Raw genomic sequence first — 20,486 nt, 5'->3', positions numbered from 1 at the left:
ATCAACAATCCTGGGCAATTTAGCAAGAACTTGTCTCAAAACATACTTTAAAAAAGGAGGAGCTGGGGATGTAGCTCAATAATAAGAGTGCTTGCTTTGGGGCTGGGGTTTGTGGCTCAGTGGTAGAGTGCTTGCTTAGCATTGTGAAGCCCTGGGTCTGATACTCAGCACCACATAAAATAAAGGTATTGTGTCTACCTACAACTAAAAAATTTTTTTAAAAAGAGTGCTTGCCTAGCATGTGCCAGGCCCTGTGTTCAATTCCCAGTACTCTTCCCACCCACCACGCTCCCTTCACCCCAATAACTGAGGACTACAGTAGAAAATATCCAGACAAAATATCATCAGCTTTAGGGCTGGGATTGTGGCTTAGTGGTAGAGTACTTTCCTTGCACATCTGAGGTACTGGGTTCGAACCTCAGCATCACAAAATAAATAAAAGTATTGTGTCCATCTATAACTAAAAAATTTTTTTAAAAATCAGCTTTAATTAAACTAGAGGCAAGCTGTCAGTTGCCTGAATAATGTTTATTCCCAATATTTATTACCTTTTCCACTTACCTCTGGGTGTCATGTAGTCACTTATGACCAATAGGGAACACAAATCTGATGGAAATTTCTGGGAAAGGTTTTCTATTTTCTTTTGGTATTGGGAATTGAACCCAGAGGTGCTTTACCATGGAGCTACATCCCAGCCCTTTTATCTTTATGTTGTGACAGGTTCTTCCTAAATTACTAAGACTGGCTGCCTCAAACTTGGGATCCTCCTGCCTCAGCCTCCTGAGTGCTAGACCCAGGCTTTTTTTTTTTTTTTTTTTTTGGAGAAAGGGAGGATCTCACCAAGTTGCTGAGGCTGGTCTCAGACTTGTGACATTCCAGCATCAGTTTCCCAAATTGCTACAATTACAGGTATGTACCATTGGTCTGGTGAGATTTTTCTTATTAGAAAAGTATCAGACATGGAAGGCTGTGCCTCCTCCTCTTTTTCTGTCCTTGAATAGAGACACATTGCTTTAAATTGCAACAGCAATCTTGTTGCCATTAAGGGAAGGCTAAAGGAATCTGAGACCTTGATATTGTTGAGTCACTGAACCAAGGCCAGTGGCCAGTTCCTCTATATTTCTTGTTCTGTGAGGAAAACAAACTCCTATTTGAACAACCATTGCCACTTAAACCTTCTGTTACTCAAAGTAGAAAGCATTCCTACTTGATACAAAAATAGATAAATTAAGTGATACAAACAAGACTTGTCTGAAAAATTAAACACTCAATCTCTTAGGGTATCATTGAAAATTATGTGTTAGAAAAAGTTGTTTATGCCATAAAGCATTTAAAATAAACTTATTGAGCTTAAAGGGAAAACATTTGATTCTGTTGGTGACTCACATTTGCTATTTAATCTAGATTATTTTCTAATTCTAACATACTGTCTTTTTTCAAGAGTAAAACAAATTTTGGTAAAACACATTTTCAACAAACTTTATATGAAGACATGTAAACAAACAATGAAGTAGCACCAGGACCTTTATAAAATTTCATCACACAGTTTCTATACAGGCTTCTTCACCAATAATTGGCATTCAATTTATTTTAAATCATGTGACCGCAGAAAACTATTCAAATTGTTCATCAAATACCAAGTGGGATTTTCCAAAGATATTTCAGACAAATCAATCAGTCTATATTCTGTATATCAACTTGAGTTGCACAGGTTAGGATGAAGACCTTTCACATAGTGTTGGGAGAAGTGATGCAGTCTGTACTTGAATTGGCTTTATACTTCGTCAGATTTAGGGCTGCCTTCAGCAGAAATAGCTTCTGTCTCTGAGAAATCAGCTACATCAAGATGGCTCATCAGCTAAATCACGTTGGTCAAAATACCTAAAAAGGAATATAATGTATGCACAAGTATATTATAGCACTGCCTGTAGTAGCAAAAGACCATAAATAACCAAATGTTAACTGATAAGGGAAATAATACTACAGTACATATACATAACTGAAAACTATGTAACTATACAAAAGAATACCTATACAGCTACAGAGTGATTTCCAGGAGTAAGTGAGAAAACAAAAAAACAAGGTGCAGAACAGATTGTTCAGTATGCTTCAATCTGTGTAGGCATGTAAGTTTATTTATACATATTTGCTTATACTTTTGAGAAAACGAAGGATAGATGAAAAATTAATATAATGATAATTTATATGAGAAAGAAAATTTAGGATAAAAGTAGATGCTTAAATATTCCAAATATATCTTGATTTCTGGAATGTTGTAAATATTTTATGTAATTAAAAACAAGTGAGGTGCAGTGATGCATGCCTGTAATCCCAGTGGCTCAGGAGGATAAGGTAGTATTGAAACTTCAAAAGCCTCAGCAACTTAGTGAGACCCTCGTCAAAGTTTAAAAAAAGAAAAAGAAAAAAGAAATGAGACTTCTTATCTGTGAAATTGTGAAGAACAAAAAAATTCATGGTAATTCTGGTGTGGCACCTCAAGCTGCAAATGTTACAGCCACAGAGCGTAAGTGTTTAGTTAAGATGGTAAAGGTCTTAAATTACAGTGTTTGGGTAGAGTGCTTGTCTGGCATGTGTGAGGTCCTGGGTTCAATACTCAGCACCGCATATAAAAAATAAAATAAAAGATCCATTGACAACTAAAAAAAATATTTAAAAAAATTACAGGGTTTGGTACTATTTATGGTTTCAGGAATTTACTGTGGGTCTTAGAATAGGATCGACTACTATATAACATTAAAGGAAAATCAAGTACTCTTAAATTAGGGCCGAAATATCCATTTGAACTCAGGATTCTTTTTCTAAGAAAGTGCATATTTCCTAGCTCAGTTGACTGACAAGGCCTAAAGGCAATGACCAACTTAATAACCAGTCTCTAGCTTCCAAACTGTGGTTTCTAAGTACCATTTCCTATTTTTTAATAAAGGAACCAGAACTCCATTATAAAACACTGATTTTCATTCTGGAGCCAGAGATATTCAAGATATTCAAATCATCTTGGCATACCAGAAAGGAAGGGCTGTGTCAAAAGGAATTGGGGGCCCAGGGCAGTGATATACAACTGTAATCCCAGGAGCTCAGGAGTCTGAGGCAGGACAATTGGAAATTTGAGGGTAGCTTCAGCAATTTAGGCCCTAAGCAACTTAGTGAGACCCTGTCTTAAAAAATAAAAAGGGCTGGGGATGTTGCTCAGCGGTTAAGTGCCTCTGGGTTTCAATCCCTGACATTCTTGCCAAAAAACAAAAAAGGAAGTCAGGGCTGGGAATGTAAATCAGTGGTAGAATGCTTGCCTAACATGGTAAGGCCCTGGATTCAATCCCTAGCACTTGTGTGGGGGGGAGTGGAAAATAGGAACTGACTTCATGGACTTCAAGTGCTCTCATTGGTCAAAGATGGAACAGTTTGAGCATAAAAATATTACTACAATGAATTAGCAAATGTTAAAGTTCCTCAATTCAAAATGATAATCCAAAACCAGAAACAACCTTATTGGTTGTATTTGGAAAATGCTAGGCTACCTCTCTTTATTTAAAAATTATCATAGAAGGAAAGAATCTAGTAATATATTCTGTTTTTTGTTATTGTTAGAAATTATACTTCAGAATAACCAAATTGTGAAGTGTTTTATTTTTAATTTTAACAGAAAAAAAAGTTCTAGCTACTACATGAATAGGCTAATACATGAATAGGCTAATACTTGGTCCTGGGAATTGAACACAGCGGCGTTCTACTATTGGCCAATATCTCCAGCCTTTTAATTTTATATTTTGAAACGAGTCTTTCTAACTTTCCCAAACTGGTCTCGAACTTGCTATCTCCCCAACCCCACAGTCCAGCCTCCCAAGTGGCTAGGATTACAAGCATGCAATACCATACCTGGGAGAAACTAGATGTTGAATATATTTTCTAAAAAAGTGTCTTATTTGGAGAGGGATGAATGGATATGGATTATTCATCCCAATACTTAAATGTATATACAGCTTTATAAAAGTACTGACATTGGAATAAAAACAAAGATCAATGAAATAAAAATACATATAGGAAAAGACCTAAATAAAATGTGTGTTTATTTAGAATGTAGAATTTTAAAAATTTTACAAATAAATTCCAGGTGGAACTTCAATACAGAAATTAAATTATAGCAAGTAAAAAATGCCTCACCTGAAAGTGAATAGGATCTAGGTAGTAAAAATACAAATGTAACAAAATTAAACATGTTCTGCCTTATTAATGAACAAATAAACCAAAGTCAAGGATTATTTCACTATACCTGCTAACCAAGCAGATTAATAAATTCAAAGCAGGAACTCTTTCATCATCTTACTGTCCTAAAAGAAAGACAATATTAAATATAGTCTATTTCCCTAATATTTTTGAAATTTCTATTTAACATGAAAGCATGAAAATTTTATTAAAATTTTTTTTAGATAGTAATTATCACATGGAAATAGGAACCCTCCAACAAAAAGGATAAAACTGAGGAGTTAATGATTCCTTGAGAATATTTAAAGTCATATTTTAAATAAAGATTCTTGTTCAGAAGGATTAATGCTGTCTTGTAGGAGTTTCCAGCTGTCATGAGGACTAGATTAAATACTATGACAGGGTGCTGTGATAGTGAGCTTGGCACTTCCCCTCTTAAACATGTGACTTGCTGCACTCACACATGCTCCTATGTAATGACATCTGCCACAGTGTGATGTAGCCAAATGCTGAATAGATGAAAAACACCGATATTAGACTTTCAACCTCTAAATCTCTCAGCTAAATAGCTTCCTTACTTTATTAAAGAATCCAGCCAGGCTAGGGTTGTGGCTCAGTAGTAGAGCACTCACCTAGTATTTCTGAGGCACTGGGTTCAATTCTCAGCACGCATATAATTAATAAAATAAAGGTCCATTCACCACTAAAAAAAATTTTAAATAAAAAAAATAATAAAGTGCCCAGCCTCAGGTATTTTGTTACAGCAATGCAATATAGACTAAGACAAAGATGAAAGCCACAAATGGCAGAACCCGAAGACCTAGTCATCTTGGATATTATTTGTCTACCTTCAGATTTCCTTTATCTGAGAAAAACATCTTTATTTAATTAGAACTAATATTATTTGGGGGCCTCTTTGTTCTGTGGGATAATCTAATTCTAACTAATAAAATATTCCACATTTTTCCTATTTTATTGAAAACCTCCTTATTGCCATATAAATTGACAGATACTTTCAATAATAAATAACAAGTTATAACTTACCACTAGGAGTCTTACTTCAGAGCACCTTCTTGCAAGCTGCCGAATAAGTGAATGAGCCTCAGGTAATAAAGGTTTTTCAAGGCAAGCCAACAAGGCATAAAGCCATCTTCCCTAAAGAGAATTTAAAAAAATACTAAATTGACAAAATTTTTGTTTTTTTGTACCAGGGATTTAATCCAGGGGTGCTTAATCACTGAGCTACATCCCCAGCCCTTTTATTTTTTATTTTGAGACAGGGTCTGGCTAAGTTGCTGAGGTTGGCTTTGAATTTGCAATCTTCCTCAGCCTCCCGAGCTGCTGGGATTACAGGAGTGCTCCACCATGCCTGGCTAGACAAATATTGACCCATAAATATACTTATTTTCTAAATGTCCAATGTTGTGCCTGGCTATCTGCTATGAGTAATTCATAGAACATTTGACTGTATTATATTTGGCTATGGATGAAGGATCATCTGGAGAGTTGACACATGACACTTCAAAATATTCTGATGCCCAGAGTCTTCATTTCATTGATTCTTACCACAGAAGAAAACTAAATGTATATGAATCCTTGAAAAAATTAAGATCCACTCTTCTCTGTCTACTATAAACATATATACAAATCATTGTATACTTTGTGCCTGGGTCTATATAAAGAACTATACTGAAAATAGTATACTGGGACTTCTACAAATAGAAGCTAAATTTAGTCCCACTCCCCTTTAAAATGGGCTTTTCCCCCCAATTACAAAAGTTATAATACTCAATTAGAAACAAAATAAAACAAAAAAACAGTATTCTTGCTATCCAGATAAAACTTCTAGTTTTTAAAATGTCTCTTTTCCTATGTGTATGTACAACTTTTTTCAATAAATTCCATCATTATCATTTTGTAGCTGTCTTTATAATACATAACAAACATACCCCATGTTGTTAAACAGTATTAATGAAGGAACGTCATTGGATAGTCTCAACATGGCATGAAACAATCCCATTTAATAACTAATAACATGGAAATGTTTATTATTATACATACAAATAAAATGATGGTGTCAAAGGGTATGTAGTTCATTAAACTTTTTGAGATATAATCATCATACCTAAGAATGGTTATACCAATTATAGTTTCACTAGTAAATTATGTATTCCAACAGTATGCATAATTTAATTCTGAGCAATTATCACTTTGGGGGACCCTAAAAAATATTAGAACAAAGTTTCTTTTTGTTGTTTAGAACAAAGCTTAAATGGTGATTTATACAACAACTAATAAGTTAGTTCCTCAAGTAGCCCTAAATCAACAATAAGACTTTTTCTTTCAACAAAAATATTCACATCCTGGTTTGTATTACAAGCAGTGGAATTTTCTTCTGTTAAAAAAAATAAATTAAAATGACTAATTTTCAGGGATAGATTTACTATATAAAGCTAGTATCCAGTATTCAAATATCCTCTACATTGGGAAGTTGCTCCAAACCTATACTGATTGCCTGAAACATTTATGCTGAGAGGTTCCTTTTTTTAATGTCACTGTGATAATACTAGAAAACAAAAACCCCCAAATGAAAACAAAACCCCAAACCAAAAAGCTGAAAACTTTTCTTAATAGCTTCACATTTGGATGATAAAATAAGACTATATTTCTCAAAAACATTAGACAAGTAATTCTAAAAAAAGAAAAATTAGAAGATCCCTTTTTTCTTTCTATCGGTTATAATAAGCAAATTTCTTATGATATATTTTTAATTTAAACACTGATATCCTCAGTATTATCATTCTGACAGTATAGTTACTTGGATAAATGAATTAGATATCTTTGATTTCTAAGATATAATACTCAAAATTATATTTAAAGGGTTAATGTTAAAATTCAGAGTCAGCTGTCAGTGGTATGAAAACACTTCAACGATTCCTCTGGTAAATACAGCTATACTTTTTAGTAATATGCTTTCATTAAGTATTAGGAAAGTCTGAATTTACCATCTTTTTGAGTAGATAATATTTATTTATTTTGTACTACTGAGGACTGAACCCAGGAACTCAAGCACACTAAGGCAAGCACTCTACCACTGATCTACAACCCCAATCCTTTTTATTTCACTTTGTGATATGGTCTTGCCAAGTTGCCCAAGCTTGGCCTTGATCTTGCAAATCTTCCTGCTTCAGCCTTTCAAGTAGCTGGGATGATAGGCATGTATGTGCTCACATGCCTGCCTTGAGTGGATAATCTTTAGAAGTTAAAAAAAAAAAAAAATAGGGCTGGGGTTATGGCTCAGTGGTAGAATGCTTGCCTAGCATGCATGAGGCACTGGGTTCGATACTCAGAACCACATTAAAAAACCAAATAAACAAAATAAAGGTATTGTGTCCATCTACAAATAAAAATATATAAAAAAACCAAAATATCTTAAAGCAAAGAGTTAAACAAACAAAGAGTTTAGGCCAAATAATGTAAGAGGTTACTATCAAACATAAAGAAATGATATAAAATTTTAAATTCAGTATCGAGATTCCAGTAAACAAACAGCCTAAGAACACAAAATTATCTATGAAAGTACAGTTAGGGGCTGGGGAGATAGCTCAGTTGGTAGAGTGCTTGCCTTGTAAGCACAAGACCCTGGGTTCGATCCCCAGCACCCAAAAAAAAAAAAAAAAGAAAGTACAGTTAATTATACCAACCTATGGGATAAATACGTTTCACTGATATTGAAAGAAATGAAAACTACATTTAATTTGAAGTAAATCTGCCTAGTTTGAAACAAACTTCAAAAAAATTTGGATTCAATTATTCAGAATTGCTGATAATCAAATATTCTTAAGTTATAAAAAGAAAATTCATATGGTTCAACTTGAATGGGATTGCAGAGAATAATAAATTTGAGGATGCACTGCTGCTGATATTATAAACTAGTTCATTTCTTCAGGAGAGCAATCTGGTAAAATGTAACAAAGGCTTATAGAAATTTGATCCAATAATTCTAAATTAGAAATATCCAGAGAAATTAGTGTGAATGTTTATAATTTAGTCATGACTGCAAAACATAAGAAAGAACACAAATGGTCAATAATTTAAGAATCAAAAATAAAAGACATTAAGGCAGTGGTGATTATGTGAATTATAATATCATATGGAAATATGTATATGATGAAATATGAGCTAAACATATGACAGCTATGTAACACGTGTGACCACTGTAAAAAAATCAATTGTTGATTTTAAACATATGAATGTTTTACATATAAAAAAATACATGATAGGGTCTGGAGATATAGCTCAGTTGGTAGAGTGCTTGCCTTGCATGCACAAGGCCCTGGGTTCAATCCCCAGCACCAAACCAAACAAAACAAAACAAAAAAAAACATGATAAAGGGGTGAGTATGGCAGTGAATGCACATCTGTAACCCAAAATTTGGGAGGCTGAAGCAGAAGGATTTCAAGATTGAAGGCAATGTGAGCAACTTCGTGAGACCCTTTGTCATAGTAAAAAATAAAAAGGGCTGGGGATGTAGCTCAATGGTAGAGTACCACTGGGTTCAGTTCCCATAGTGGGAGGAGAAAACCAAACACCCGCAAGTACATGGTATAGTAAAGATTTTAAAGAATGAAAAAAATGTAAAATAAAAACATGATATTAATGGTCACTGGGGTTGGGGGTACAGCTCTGTGGTAGAGAGCTTACCTAGTATATCTGAGGTCCTGGTTTAATACCCAGTACAACAATAACATATATACTTTTTTTTTTCATTATATTTATGGAAGTGACTTTTCTAAGCCACTTTGCTGAGGTAGTCTGGGAAGCTTAATATTGTAATGCAATGTTGCTTTATTTGTCTTTCCCAAGAGACTTATAAACTTCCAGAGGGCAAAGACTGTATCTTATGCTTTGATAAGGAGCTTTGAACCCTTGGATATACTCTAGTGAATATCCTCAAATGTGAAAAATCTTTGTAAAAATTAAATCTAGGGCTGGGATTGTAGCTCAGTGGTAGAGCACTTGCCTCTCCTGGGTTCGATTCTCAGCAATGCATATAAATCAATAAAATAAAGGCCCATTGACAACCAAATATATATAAAAAATTAAATCTACTTCAAAGGATGATGATAACTTTTTTTTTTGGTTCTGGAATTGAACTCAGGGGCACTTAACCACTGAGCCATATCCCTAGCCCTTTTAAAAATATTTTGGGGCTGGGGAGATAGGTCAGTCAGTAGAGTGCTTGCCTTGTAAGCACAAGGCCCTGGGTTCGATCCCCAGCACCCCAAAAAAAAAAAAAATATATATATATTTTTATTTAGAGACAGGGTCTCTATTTTATACAAAGTTCTTAGAACAATGCCTGGCATGTAATGCCTGCTATTATTATTATTATTATTATTATTTTATTAAAAGGAATATTTTCCTTTTTTCAAAATATATTTTTAGTTGTAGATGGACACAATACCTTCATTTTGCTTATTTAGTTTTATGTGGTGCTGGGGATCGAACTCAGTGCCTCACAACATGCTAGGCAAGTGTTCTACCACTAAGCTACAACCCCAGCCCCCAATACCTTTGTTTTATTTATTCATTTATTTTTATGTGGTGCTGAGGATCAAATCCAGTGCCTTACATATGCTAGGCAAGCACTCTACCACTGAGCTACAACCCCAGCCCCTATTATTTTTTATATGCTTTTGTGGTCTGGATTTCAAGGCCATTTTAGAAAATGCATTTCAAACTTCTTCAAGCCAGTGCTACTCCAAGTATAGCCTGCAAATTGATTAAGTCTGTAATCTAATTGTTACTGATCTGCAATGAGATAAACAGCTTGCATAAGTATATAAATCATTTCTTTAGTTGATTTGTTTCCCCCAAAGCAAAGCTTTCTCAATGAAGGAAACAGCATATTGATTTATAATCTAGTGTAAGCTCTGAATTTCACTATAGTCACATTTTGTAGTATGTATATGATATACATATATGTAAATTTACACATTTAATATAAACACTATAGAGCGACATCTTACATATAAGTATATATACCTTGCCTGCATTATGAAATAAAAGATGCAATACTACCAATTCTGGAGTAAAATCTCTTTCTCCAAACCAATTACTCAGATATTCCAAGACACTAGTTACTGTTGCCTAAAAAAAAAAAAAAGAGATGGAATAGGGAAGAGTTGTATTAATAATAAAATATTTACAGTTCAATGGGAATTCCATTAAGTTTAGTTAGAAAGCAACTCTGATGTTTAGACCTTCAAAGAAAACTGACTCTAGTATAATTTGCTTAGATGTCTCATCTGGTGAGGAAAGGCTTTTAAGACAAATGTTTTCATTCTGTTTATTTTTTTTTTGTATGGCTGAGACTGAACCAAGGACTTCTCACATGCTAGGCAAGCACCCTACCACTTAGCTATGATCCCAGCCCAAGACAAATATTCCTACATTCTCAAGTATCAACTAAGGTTTTAGTTTCAATCTTAGGATTTAGTTTGTAACTATTTGAAAAAAAATTCATCTGCTCTTAAAAACAATTCTTTGCATAAATATCTTCCATTTATTTCCCAACTCAAATTAAATCAAAAGGTCAAAACTAAAAATTAACTAGAGAAAGATCTGTTTTAAAAGTATACAGATTAGGACTGGGGATGTAGCTCAGTTGGTAGAGTGCTTGCCTTGCAAGCATAAAGCCCTGGGTTCAATCCCAGTACTGCAAAAAAAAAAAAAAAAAAGAAGTATACAGATTAAATCATTAAACTAATTGAAAATTGTTTCTGCAAACAAGTTCATGTTATATATATATATATATATAGTGTACATATACATGGGCACTTACAAAAAAAATCATGCTGATGAAACAGTGTGACCACTACAGAATCTAAATGTGAATGATCAACTTAGTGAAACTACCATCTACTATATGATTTCCAATTAAAAAAAAATTTTTTTTTTTTTACCTTCCAAGGGTATTTAATGCTATGTAAAAGCAAAATGAAGTGTCTGCCTTTTAAATGGATAACTGAGTTCCTGCTCCTAAAAGACTGAAGAACCAAATTCTGTATTTCTCCCCTTTTAATCCCAATCTTATGTAATGTGTCAAGATCTAGACCTAGAAATGTTAACTTAACCTTAATATTTCATTCAAACTTCAATCTAAGACTTATAGCTGAAATGTACATAATGAATACTGTGGCACCATATTAAGAGCATGAGCTCTGGAGTTAGTGCTATCTTTTACTTGCTGAAAAACCACCAGCAAGTAATGTTTTTTTTTAGTACTGGGTAATGAAACCAGGGATGCTTTACCACTGAACTACATCCTTAGCCCTTTTTATTGTTAATTTTGAGACAAGGTTTTGCTAAATTGCCAAGGCTGGTCTTGAACTTATACTCTTCCTGCCTCAGCCTCCAGAGTTGCTGGGATTACAGGCTTGCACAGCCACACCTGGCTACCTGCAAGTTACTTACCCTCAAATTTTGTTTCCTCATTTATAAAAAAATTATATTAATAATAACTTCCCACAAAGGGATGTAATATGGATTAAAAAGAACCACTGAAGAGCATATGACAAGGTCTTGCATACTATAAATATTAAGTAAATGTATTTGAATACTTCTATGTATATTGCAAACAAAAGAATGTATATAATATCATTATTAGATGAATTTTTACCTGATTCATTCTGCTAACAATACTAAGCAATGGAGGAAAACCAATCTGAAAGAAAAAATGAAACTGGAATTACTAATGATATAAGAAAGATCTTCATTTTTTTCAAACAAGTTAATTTCTTGCCACACAGTTGTTTAGAAAAACAGATAAAAGAAAATTTCTTTGCTGCCAATTATAATGAGATGTTCTAAAAACTACTGTTTATAAGGCCCAACAAAATAATGTTTCAAAATGTGAATATATAAATTTAAAAATGATTTTCATAACCAAAATGTCATTAAGTATGAAATTTTAAAAATGACACTACTTGAAAAAGTTAACTTCTTATGGTCAATAAAATTATAACATACTGATATATTAATATACTACATACAGCATTTAAAAATCTTCAGTGAAAGCTAATTTTCAGCAATTAAGGGCACTTGAATTAAAATGATATTTTTTAAACCTAATCTGACTCAAGTTTTACAAAGTATACTGCTAGGTACAGTGGGATTACAGAATCCCAGGTATTTGGGAAGCTAAGACAGGAAGATTACAAATTTGAGGCCAGCCTGGCCCATTTAGTGAGGCCCTGTCTTAAAAACTGAAAAATCTGGTGATGTGTAACTCAGTGGTAGAGCATACCTAAGTTTAAGCACTAGAAACTCAAAAAAAAAAAAGAAAAGAAAAAAAGAAATCAACTAACCAATCACTATGGATTTTTAAAAAACTTACACATTAAACTTTGTGTTCTTAAATGGTCTTTCTAACATGGTATGTTTTTACTTTTCTATATTTTGTTAAAAAGTTAAATACTAATTCTTTATGAAATTAAAACATCCTTAAATGTAATACACATTAAGTATATTATCTAAAAGAACAACAGGTTGTCTAAGAAAGAGTGTCTAATTACCTTCCCTAAAGATCTGAGTCTATTTATACTCCCACACTTGTGAGAAGAGTGCCTGTTTTCCCAGGCTTTGTCAACACAATATATCAAACTCTCTTTGCCAATATGTTGACCTGCAAAATTGTAGATCAGCATAGGTATAAAGTTATAGTACTATTGCAAGTGAGGTTGGGAATATTCTAAGAAAAATTTGTATTTCCTTTCTGTAAGATGTCTATTTATATCTTTTGCCTATTTTTTGTTTTGTTTTGGGAGGGGGGAGTTCGATTTTTGGAACTCTTTTATATTTTGGAGATATATTTATTTTGTTTTGTTTTATTTGTGGTATTGGGAATTGAACCCAGTGGTGCTCTACCACTGAACCAAGTCCTCAGCCCCTTTTATTATTTTCAAACACGGTCTTGCTTGGTTGCCCAGGTCAGCCTCAAACTTTTGATCCTACAGCCTCAAACTAGGATTATAGGTATGAGCCACTATGCCTGGCTTGGAAATAAATAAGTTTTAAACAGGAAAAAATCAATATGGTACCATATCTGTTGAATAGAACAATATAACATAGGAAGTAGTAATGCAGATGTATGCAGTGGGTTCTATAGCAACATCTGCAAACCTAGGGGCAGGTGAATCCTGAAGGACAAGGAGCTGGCCACATAATTTATGATTAAAGTCATACCCCCAACATTTCATCTCTAGAATATGCAATTTACTGGAAGATCTTTCTAACAGTGTCATGTTTTTTTTTGTTTCCCTTACTTATAACCTATAATGTGACCTGTGCCTAATCATTAAAAAGAACCAAATACTATCTAACTCAAAATTATTACATAGCTAAAACATAAGAAATAAGAAGTCAACCTAAATTAAGCCAGAGTAAATAATTTCAGAAACTTGGCTGTCACTTTGTAAGTTACAGAATCTATAAACTAAGTCAGGGGTTGGCAAACATTTTCTGTAAATAGCCAGATGGTAAATATTTTAGACTTTGTAGGTCACATATAATTTCAGTCACAGTTTATTTTTTTGCTTCTTTTTTTTACAATCCTTTTAAAACACAGAAAACATTTTAAGCTTATAAAGTGTATAAAAACAGGTTGTGGTCTGTATTTGATCCATGTTGTAGTTTGTTGACCCCCTTATACTAAGTGATATACCAAAATCAATACTTTTTGTTTGTTTATCCACATATTACCTACTTGTACATAATCAATTCCAGGACTTTCATTTGCAGCTGGTCCAATAGCCCCTTCAGCACATAACCTTTCACCCAGACAAAATTTTTTCCAGCCTTCTTCATCTTCAGATTTTGGCTGAAAGATGAAAAAAATTAACTTATTTTCAGGTATTTATTTTTATACCAAACACTAAAAATAGAAGTAAGGATCTCCCATATTCCCTATACTTCAATACAAATATGCAGTACCAGTTATGGGCAAAACTATGTCCCCCAAATTAATATGTTGAAGCGCCAACCTCCAGTACCTTAGGCTGTGACTGTATTTGCAGATAAGACCTTAAAGGAATGATTAAATGAAAGCCCCATGGTAAGCTCTAATTCAATCTGACTGGGAAATATGAATACTCCAGGAGTATATTTTTTCCCTCCTCTGAAGATAAATAGCTTTCATTAGATTCTTGGAAGCAATATGTGATTCCCTAAAGGTTAAAAATAAGTGCCCAGAACAATGTATCCATTTCTTCCCCAAATCCTATTTTAATTTGGCAGAGTTCTGAAGAGGTTCTGAAGAGCTTAAAATTGTACATAAGCTGATAAAATGTAGAAAATACTACTTTCCAATATGCATGATGGGTTTCACTATTATGTTATCATTACAATAAAGTTGAGATGATACTCTGTAAACATGTGAATTTACAACATGGCACCATGATCCTACTAGGAAAACCCAGTAAGCCTTTATTTAGTCTTTTAAAATACTGAAAATATATTGATTTCCTAAAAAGTAACTGTTCAGCCAAGCACAGTGGCACATGCCTGTAATCCCAGTTACTAGGGAGACTGAGGTAGGAGGACAGCAAGTTCAAGGCCAGTTTGTGATTGTGAGACCCTATCTCAAAAACAAAAACAAAAACAAAAGGTACTATTTAGAAGAACTCTTAAAAACTAGAGAGGTCAAATAATGCCTATTTGTCAACTTAAATAAAAACTTAAATCAGAGATAATTCAACAAATAATGATATTTATTTGGGAATAACTATTACAATGGGAACATGTGTGCCATCGTTAATTGTGGGCATATTAAAAGAGGTTGAAGCAAGGGGAAGTTTTAACAATAAGAATGAGGGTTATGTCAGAGATTTTAAAATAATAATATTTGGGAACAATGATTAAAAACAAAACTGGAGTCACTCTGAAGTTTAATAGACAACTGTCTGGCAGATGTCCCTGTAGAAGTTCTTCTGATAAGTTTGCAGTGACCTTATTCCAAGGTTGTAGGTTGGCAAAATCTTTTATGATGGATACCATTTGACAACCATGCATAAGAATGCTTCATTACTTCCTGGCTTTATTTACCTTTTATTGTTAGCGTTGATAGAAGTAATTCCATTTTGATTATGACAACTTTTACATTTCTTTCACACATCCAAAGTCTCCCAAGATATAGTGGATCAACTTGTACTACTGGCTATTTTTCAGGCTACTAATGTAATGGCATCATTACCACTACATAATGGTATGTGAAAGAGAATTAAAATAATGTAGACTAGGGCTGGGGATATAGCTCAGTTGGTAGAGTGCTTGCCTCGAATGCACAAGGCCCTGGGTTCAATCCCCAGCACTACATACACACACACAAACAAAATAAATAATAATAATGTAGACTAAGCAAATGAATCCTTGAAGACTAGAAATAAATATGGATATTTCAAACAGGTATACATTATAGAACTTAAACTGAGAAGCTTACATACCATAGTCACATTACTATCCAACTGTTGTGATTTCCAGTGACTTCTATGTTTGTTCACACTCTAAAGGAAGAAAAGTTGGACAGTGATCTTCACAAGATGAGTAAATCAAATCACTTTCCACACAAAATTCTAACTATCCTAAAACTTGGAAAATAAGTTACAAACTGTAATGTATTGAATGATAATCATTTAAAAGTTGATTCATAAATATTCTATATGCTTTAAAATCACATATCTTAGTTTTCCAATTATAGCCTAAGAACAGCAATAAATCTGAAGGGGGTTTAATTTTATTACATTTGATGCTTACCTGTCGAACAGTTGAAAATTGTGCTACTTGTTGCTGCTGCCACTGAAGTGTTGGGGAATAACCTTCAGGGGCAGGTTGGCATCCTGAAAGCTAGAGATCAGTTCATAAATGTTAGCATCAACCTCTTATACCTCTACAAAGTAAAAGCAAGATGAAAAGTATATAAAACAGTGAATTATTAAGACTACAAAAGAAAAAAGGGGCTATGCTCAGTGGTACAGTGCTTCCTGAGCATGCACAATGCCCTGGGTTCAATTCCCAGGAAAACACCCCAACCCCCAACCCCTACCCCCCCACCCCCACCCCCACCAAACAAACAAACAAATCCCAAAATCAAAACAAATCTAAGCCAGGTTTGTAGGCACACATGTGTAATCTCAGTTTCTCAGAAAGCTGAAGCAGGAATATCTCAAGTTCTGAAGTCAACCTGGGCAACCTAGCAAGACCCTTTCTCAGAATGAAACAAAATAAAAGGGGTTGGGAATATATGTGGCTCCGTATGTGCAAGGCCCTAGGTTCAATCCATGGCATTGACAAAAAAGGAAAAAAAAAAAAAGGTACTTTTTACAGGTGCAAAAAGTAGGTGTTTCACTTTAAGATTTCTATCTCAGTTAAAAATATTAGGACAGGAACTTGGGAGGCTAAGGTAGGATGATTGCAAGTTTGAAGCCACCTCAGTCACTTAGAGAGGTCCTAAGCAACTCAGTGAGACCTGCCTCAAAATAAAAAATAAAAAAGGACTGGGGATGTAGCTCAGTGGCAAAACATCTCTAATTTTAATCTGCAGTACCTCTTTCCCCCCAAAAGTTAGGAAAAGATCCTCAGTCACTTTAATAATAAAATCTGGAATGGGGCTGAGGATGTAGTACAGTGGTAGAGCACTTGCCTAGTATGCATGAGGTCCTGGATTCAATTCTCAGCAGTTATAAAAAAAAAAATCTGGAATGGTTATTGTTGGCATTTCTAAGAAATCTAAATGATAAATGTAAACCCTGAATATATAATCCACTGTATACTTCAAATACAGAATTTTGGCATGGGCAAAAATGTACTTAAATAACTTAGATACTTGACTTTAAAAAGTTTGTTTTCTAAGGCTGGGGAGATAGCTCAGTTGGTAGAGTGCTTGCCTTATAAGCACAAGGCCCTGGGTTCAATCCCCAGCACTGCAAAAAAAAAAAAAAAAAAAAGTTTGTTTTCTAAAACAGTGCATAATTCAGAACTGATCACATATAACCTTGTAATAAAGTTTAGTGGGGTCAGTTTTTAAATATTAGTTATATAAAATACCATGTTCCATGAATCAAAAACTTCTGAAAAGTTATATGAAACATTATAGTGTCTGAATTAAAATTTCCTTATTGTAAGTATCAGATAAAGGAACTACTTAGAACATATAAAGAAAATTATCAAATTTTTTAAATGCCACTTTCCTTTGACTTGATTAAATACAACATCCTCAATGAGATATTCTATGACTATTTAAGTAGTCCCCTTTTATATACTGATCATTGTTTATTTTCTTCATAAGAAATTAAATATGTCATTATTTAATTTGCTTGTTTGCTTTCTGTCTTCCCTAGGAGAGTACAAACTCTACAAGGGTAAGAACTTTTTCTTTCTTTCTTTCTTTCTTTCTTTTTTTTTTTGGTGGTGGTAGGGATTGAATGAAGGGGTGCTCCATCACTGAGCTACATCCCTAGCTCCTTTTTATTATTTTGAGACAGGATCTCCCTAAATTGCTCGAGGATGTTTCAATTCTCTTGCTTTTGCTTCCCAAGTCTCCAGTGTTACAGATGTGCACCACCATGCCTAGCAGGTAGGACCTTTTCTATTTTATCCGCTGTTGTAGTCTAGTGCCTGGCACAACCTAGTTGCCCACTAAAAAGTGTGCTGGATAAATAAGTGAATGAAAATGTCCACATTTGCAAGTACCTAGAAAGGTTTAAGACATTTGGGTTTTTACTCTTAAAAAGTGATACCAGGGCAAAATCAGAATGTGCAAAATTACATTAGATAAGAAACACCAGTTCAATAATAATGATCAATACAGAGCCAGAAAAAATTTCCTTTAAAAAAGAAAAAAAGGTAGCATAAGTAACCAAGACTCCTTTAGGACACGATTATGTCCTTAAAATAAGATGATCGAGTCACTACAAATATCAGTGTTACTGAAAAGTCTCTTTGGAGAAAGTCAACCGTCCTTCTGGAGGAAAAAACACAAGACAAAGTCTCTCTTTGTAGGGAGTACTGAAATCTTACCTACACCATAACATACATATTGTAGTAAGAGCCTTAGGTTTGTGTGTGTGTGTGTGTGTGTGTGTGTGTGTGTGAGAGAGAGAGAGAGAGAGAGACAGACAAACGGACAGACAGAAATCCCCCAGATGGTTAAAACTCACAGAAACATTCACACTTTGCTTTCTTTTCAATTTCTTTGGGTCAATTTGAGCTACCACAACATCTGGACATTGAGCAGCTTCAATCCTACGAATAAGTAATAAACGCAAGAAATTTCATTACTATTGTGCTTTACTCATGTAGTAAGACAAGCGATTCATTTTAGTTCATTATGAAATCAGAAAAATATAGACTTCCCACAGATGTACTAAACAACATTATGTCTGAAATCATTTGCTTAAAAGCAAGGAAATCCAAAAGCACGTTTTATGGGTGCAGTCAAGTTCAAAGGGAACCTGCCCACGTCAGAATGTAATCCCGGGATTTTGAGCAGTCCCTATTTCGCGAGAGATTGGGACTAGAACAGAGGCGGGGCTTTGTCGCGCAGGGCTGCAGAGGGGCAATAGGCGCTGAGCCCTGGAGCTGGGCGGATAACCAGCCCCCGCGCTCAGGGCAAAATCACTCACTGGACACGCCTCAGGTATTCCTGAGGCGTCCTCGGAGGTACCGAGGGGTCGAAACCTTCTGCCAAGTCGCAGGGCTCCACCGGCAACAGCCGGGGCATCAACTCTTCCACTGCAGACTCCACTGGTACCCACGCCATTGCTTTGGATGAGGCCCGTCCCGAGCAGCGCATGCGCCTAGCACAGGTCATGGCGCAGACGCACAAGCAGGCATCTTTGGCGCGGAGTTGAGCAAGAGCCCGGGTGGAGTAACTGCTCATGCGCAGGCTTGCTGCTCGCGCCAAGGTTTAGTTAGGTTTGGGTGCTGTGTAGCTGGCTGAGTTTAATTAGATTCCTGAGTTGTTTCTGGTCTTTTAGTCTGTTCTCTCTTCTGCAGCTAAAGACTGGGTGAGCTTTTATGCATCCCTAACAGTGTTTTTAAAATAATGAGGGCTGGGGAGATAGCTCAGCTGGTAGAGTGCTTGCCTCGCAAACACAAGGCCCTGAGTTTGATCCCCAGTACCGCAAAATAAATAAATGAATAAAATTAATGAACAGAATTACTGTAATTATCATTTATGGAGCTCTAAATTCTTCAACCCTGGGTCGGCAATTTACATTACACATTTAATTCTTAACAGCCATTCTATGGAGAGGGTGTATTTTTCCGGTTTCGAGGGGGAAGAAACTGACCTAAAAAGTGGTTAAGTGAAATTGTGACTTTTTCTCAAAGAGGAAGAGACAAGTCCAAGGTTTATTCGCTGCCAAATGAATGAAAAATTAATTTTTTTGCTGGAATTTCTCCTGCTTGGCCACTTCAAAGATCGCTTTATATTTATTTAAAATGATTATTACTCCTGCAGTAGCTATCTCCTCTCTCTTTTCCACCCTCTTAAAAGAAAAAAAAAAAATCTAATGCCAACACGTATACATCATTATTGTTATTAGGCCAACCTTATGAGTTAGGTACTATTATCTTCAACTTACAGATAGGAAACAACGCAGGAATGGATTAAGTAGCTTGTGCTGGGTCACAAAGTGCAAGAAACAATGGAAATATTACATCTGATTCTAGACATGACATGAATTCAGTTAATTTACAAACGGATTTTTAACACTTTTTATAGAAAAAGCCCTGCCTTTAGCTTGCAAAGAAATGACTGCAAACCTAATGTAACTCCTAATTGAAGATAAAATGAGGACAGTCCTTAGGCTAAGAGCTAAGGAATCAGTGCTTACAATTTTAACTACACAGTTGTGGGACAGAAAAACACTGCCTGGCTGCAGTCAAACTAGAAAGTTATTTGTTTAAACAACATGTATCCCATTTGTTTACAATAAAAAAAAATACAAGTCTAAAAACAATAAAAAAAAAAAAGTTATTTGTTTAAATATTTTTCACTGATTTTGTAGAAACAGACTTAGAAGAAATATAGAAAAATAATCCTATTCCCCAACATTTTAGTGACAATAACAAATTTGAAAAAGTAAGCAGTGATGAAGCCAGAATTAAAGACAGGCAGTTAGTATAGGTAAGTGCTCAGGTTGGATCAAGAACATGAAAGCTAATTTGGGTCCAGAAAGTTGGAGACCACCCCTGGAAGGTT

The 20,486-nt window shown here is 34.6% G+C and overlaps 1 protein-coding gene across 4 annotated transcripts; it reads right to left on the bottom strand.

The window, feature by feature from the left end:
* Positions 1 to 152: 152 nt before the first annotated feature.
* Gemin2 (gem nuclear organelle associated protein 2) lies at positions 153 to 19,049 on the bottom strand. 4 transcript variants are annotated; one of them, XM_047540136.1, is made up of 10 exons: positions 18,904 to 19,049; positions 18,439 to 18,523; positions 16,037 to 16,126; positions 15,727 to 15,786; positions 13,992 to 14,105; positions 11,907 to 11,951; positions 10,307 to 10,375; positions 5,266 to 5,376; positions 4,289 to 4,346; positions 158 to 1,881 (listed from the first exon to the last, which is right to left on the bottom strand). In XM_047540136.1, the coding sequence occupies exons 1-9, from the start codon at positions 19,038 to 19,040 to the stop codon at positions 4,314 to 4,316; spliced, it is 744 nt and encodes a 247-aa protein (XP_047396092.1). In that variant the 5' UTR covers positions 19,041 to 19,049; the 3' UTR covers positions 158 to 1,881; positions 4,289 to 4,313. The 4 variants fall into 4 exon arrangements, with proteins under 4 accessions (XP_047396096.1, XP_047396095.1, XP_047396093.1 ...); XM_047540139.1 differs by lacking the exon at positions 10,307 to 10,375 and having other exon boundaries at positions 154 to 1,881; XM_047540137.1 differs by lacking the exon at positions 11,907 to 11,951 and having other exon boundaries at positions 154 to 1,881.
* Positions 19,050 to 20,486: the final 1,437 nt, after the last annotated feature.

This window comes from Sciurus carolinensis, chromosome 2, assembly GCF_902686445.1.
Source record: "Sciurus carolinensis chromosome 2, mSciCar1.2, whole genome shotgun sequence".
Classification (NCBI taxonomy): Eukaryota; Metazoa; Chordata; class Mammalia; order Rodentia; family Sciuridae; genus Sciurus; species Sciurus carolinensis.
The sequence above is the reverse complement of the archived record's forward strand: the minus strand, read 5'-3'. Positions and strand labels throughout refer to the sequence as shown.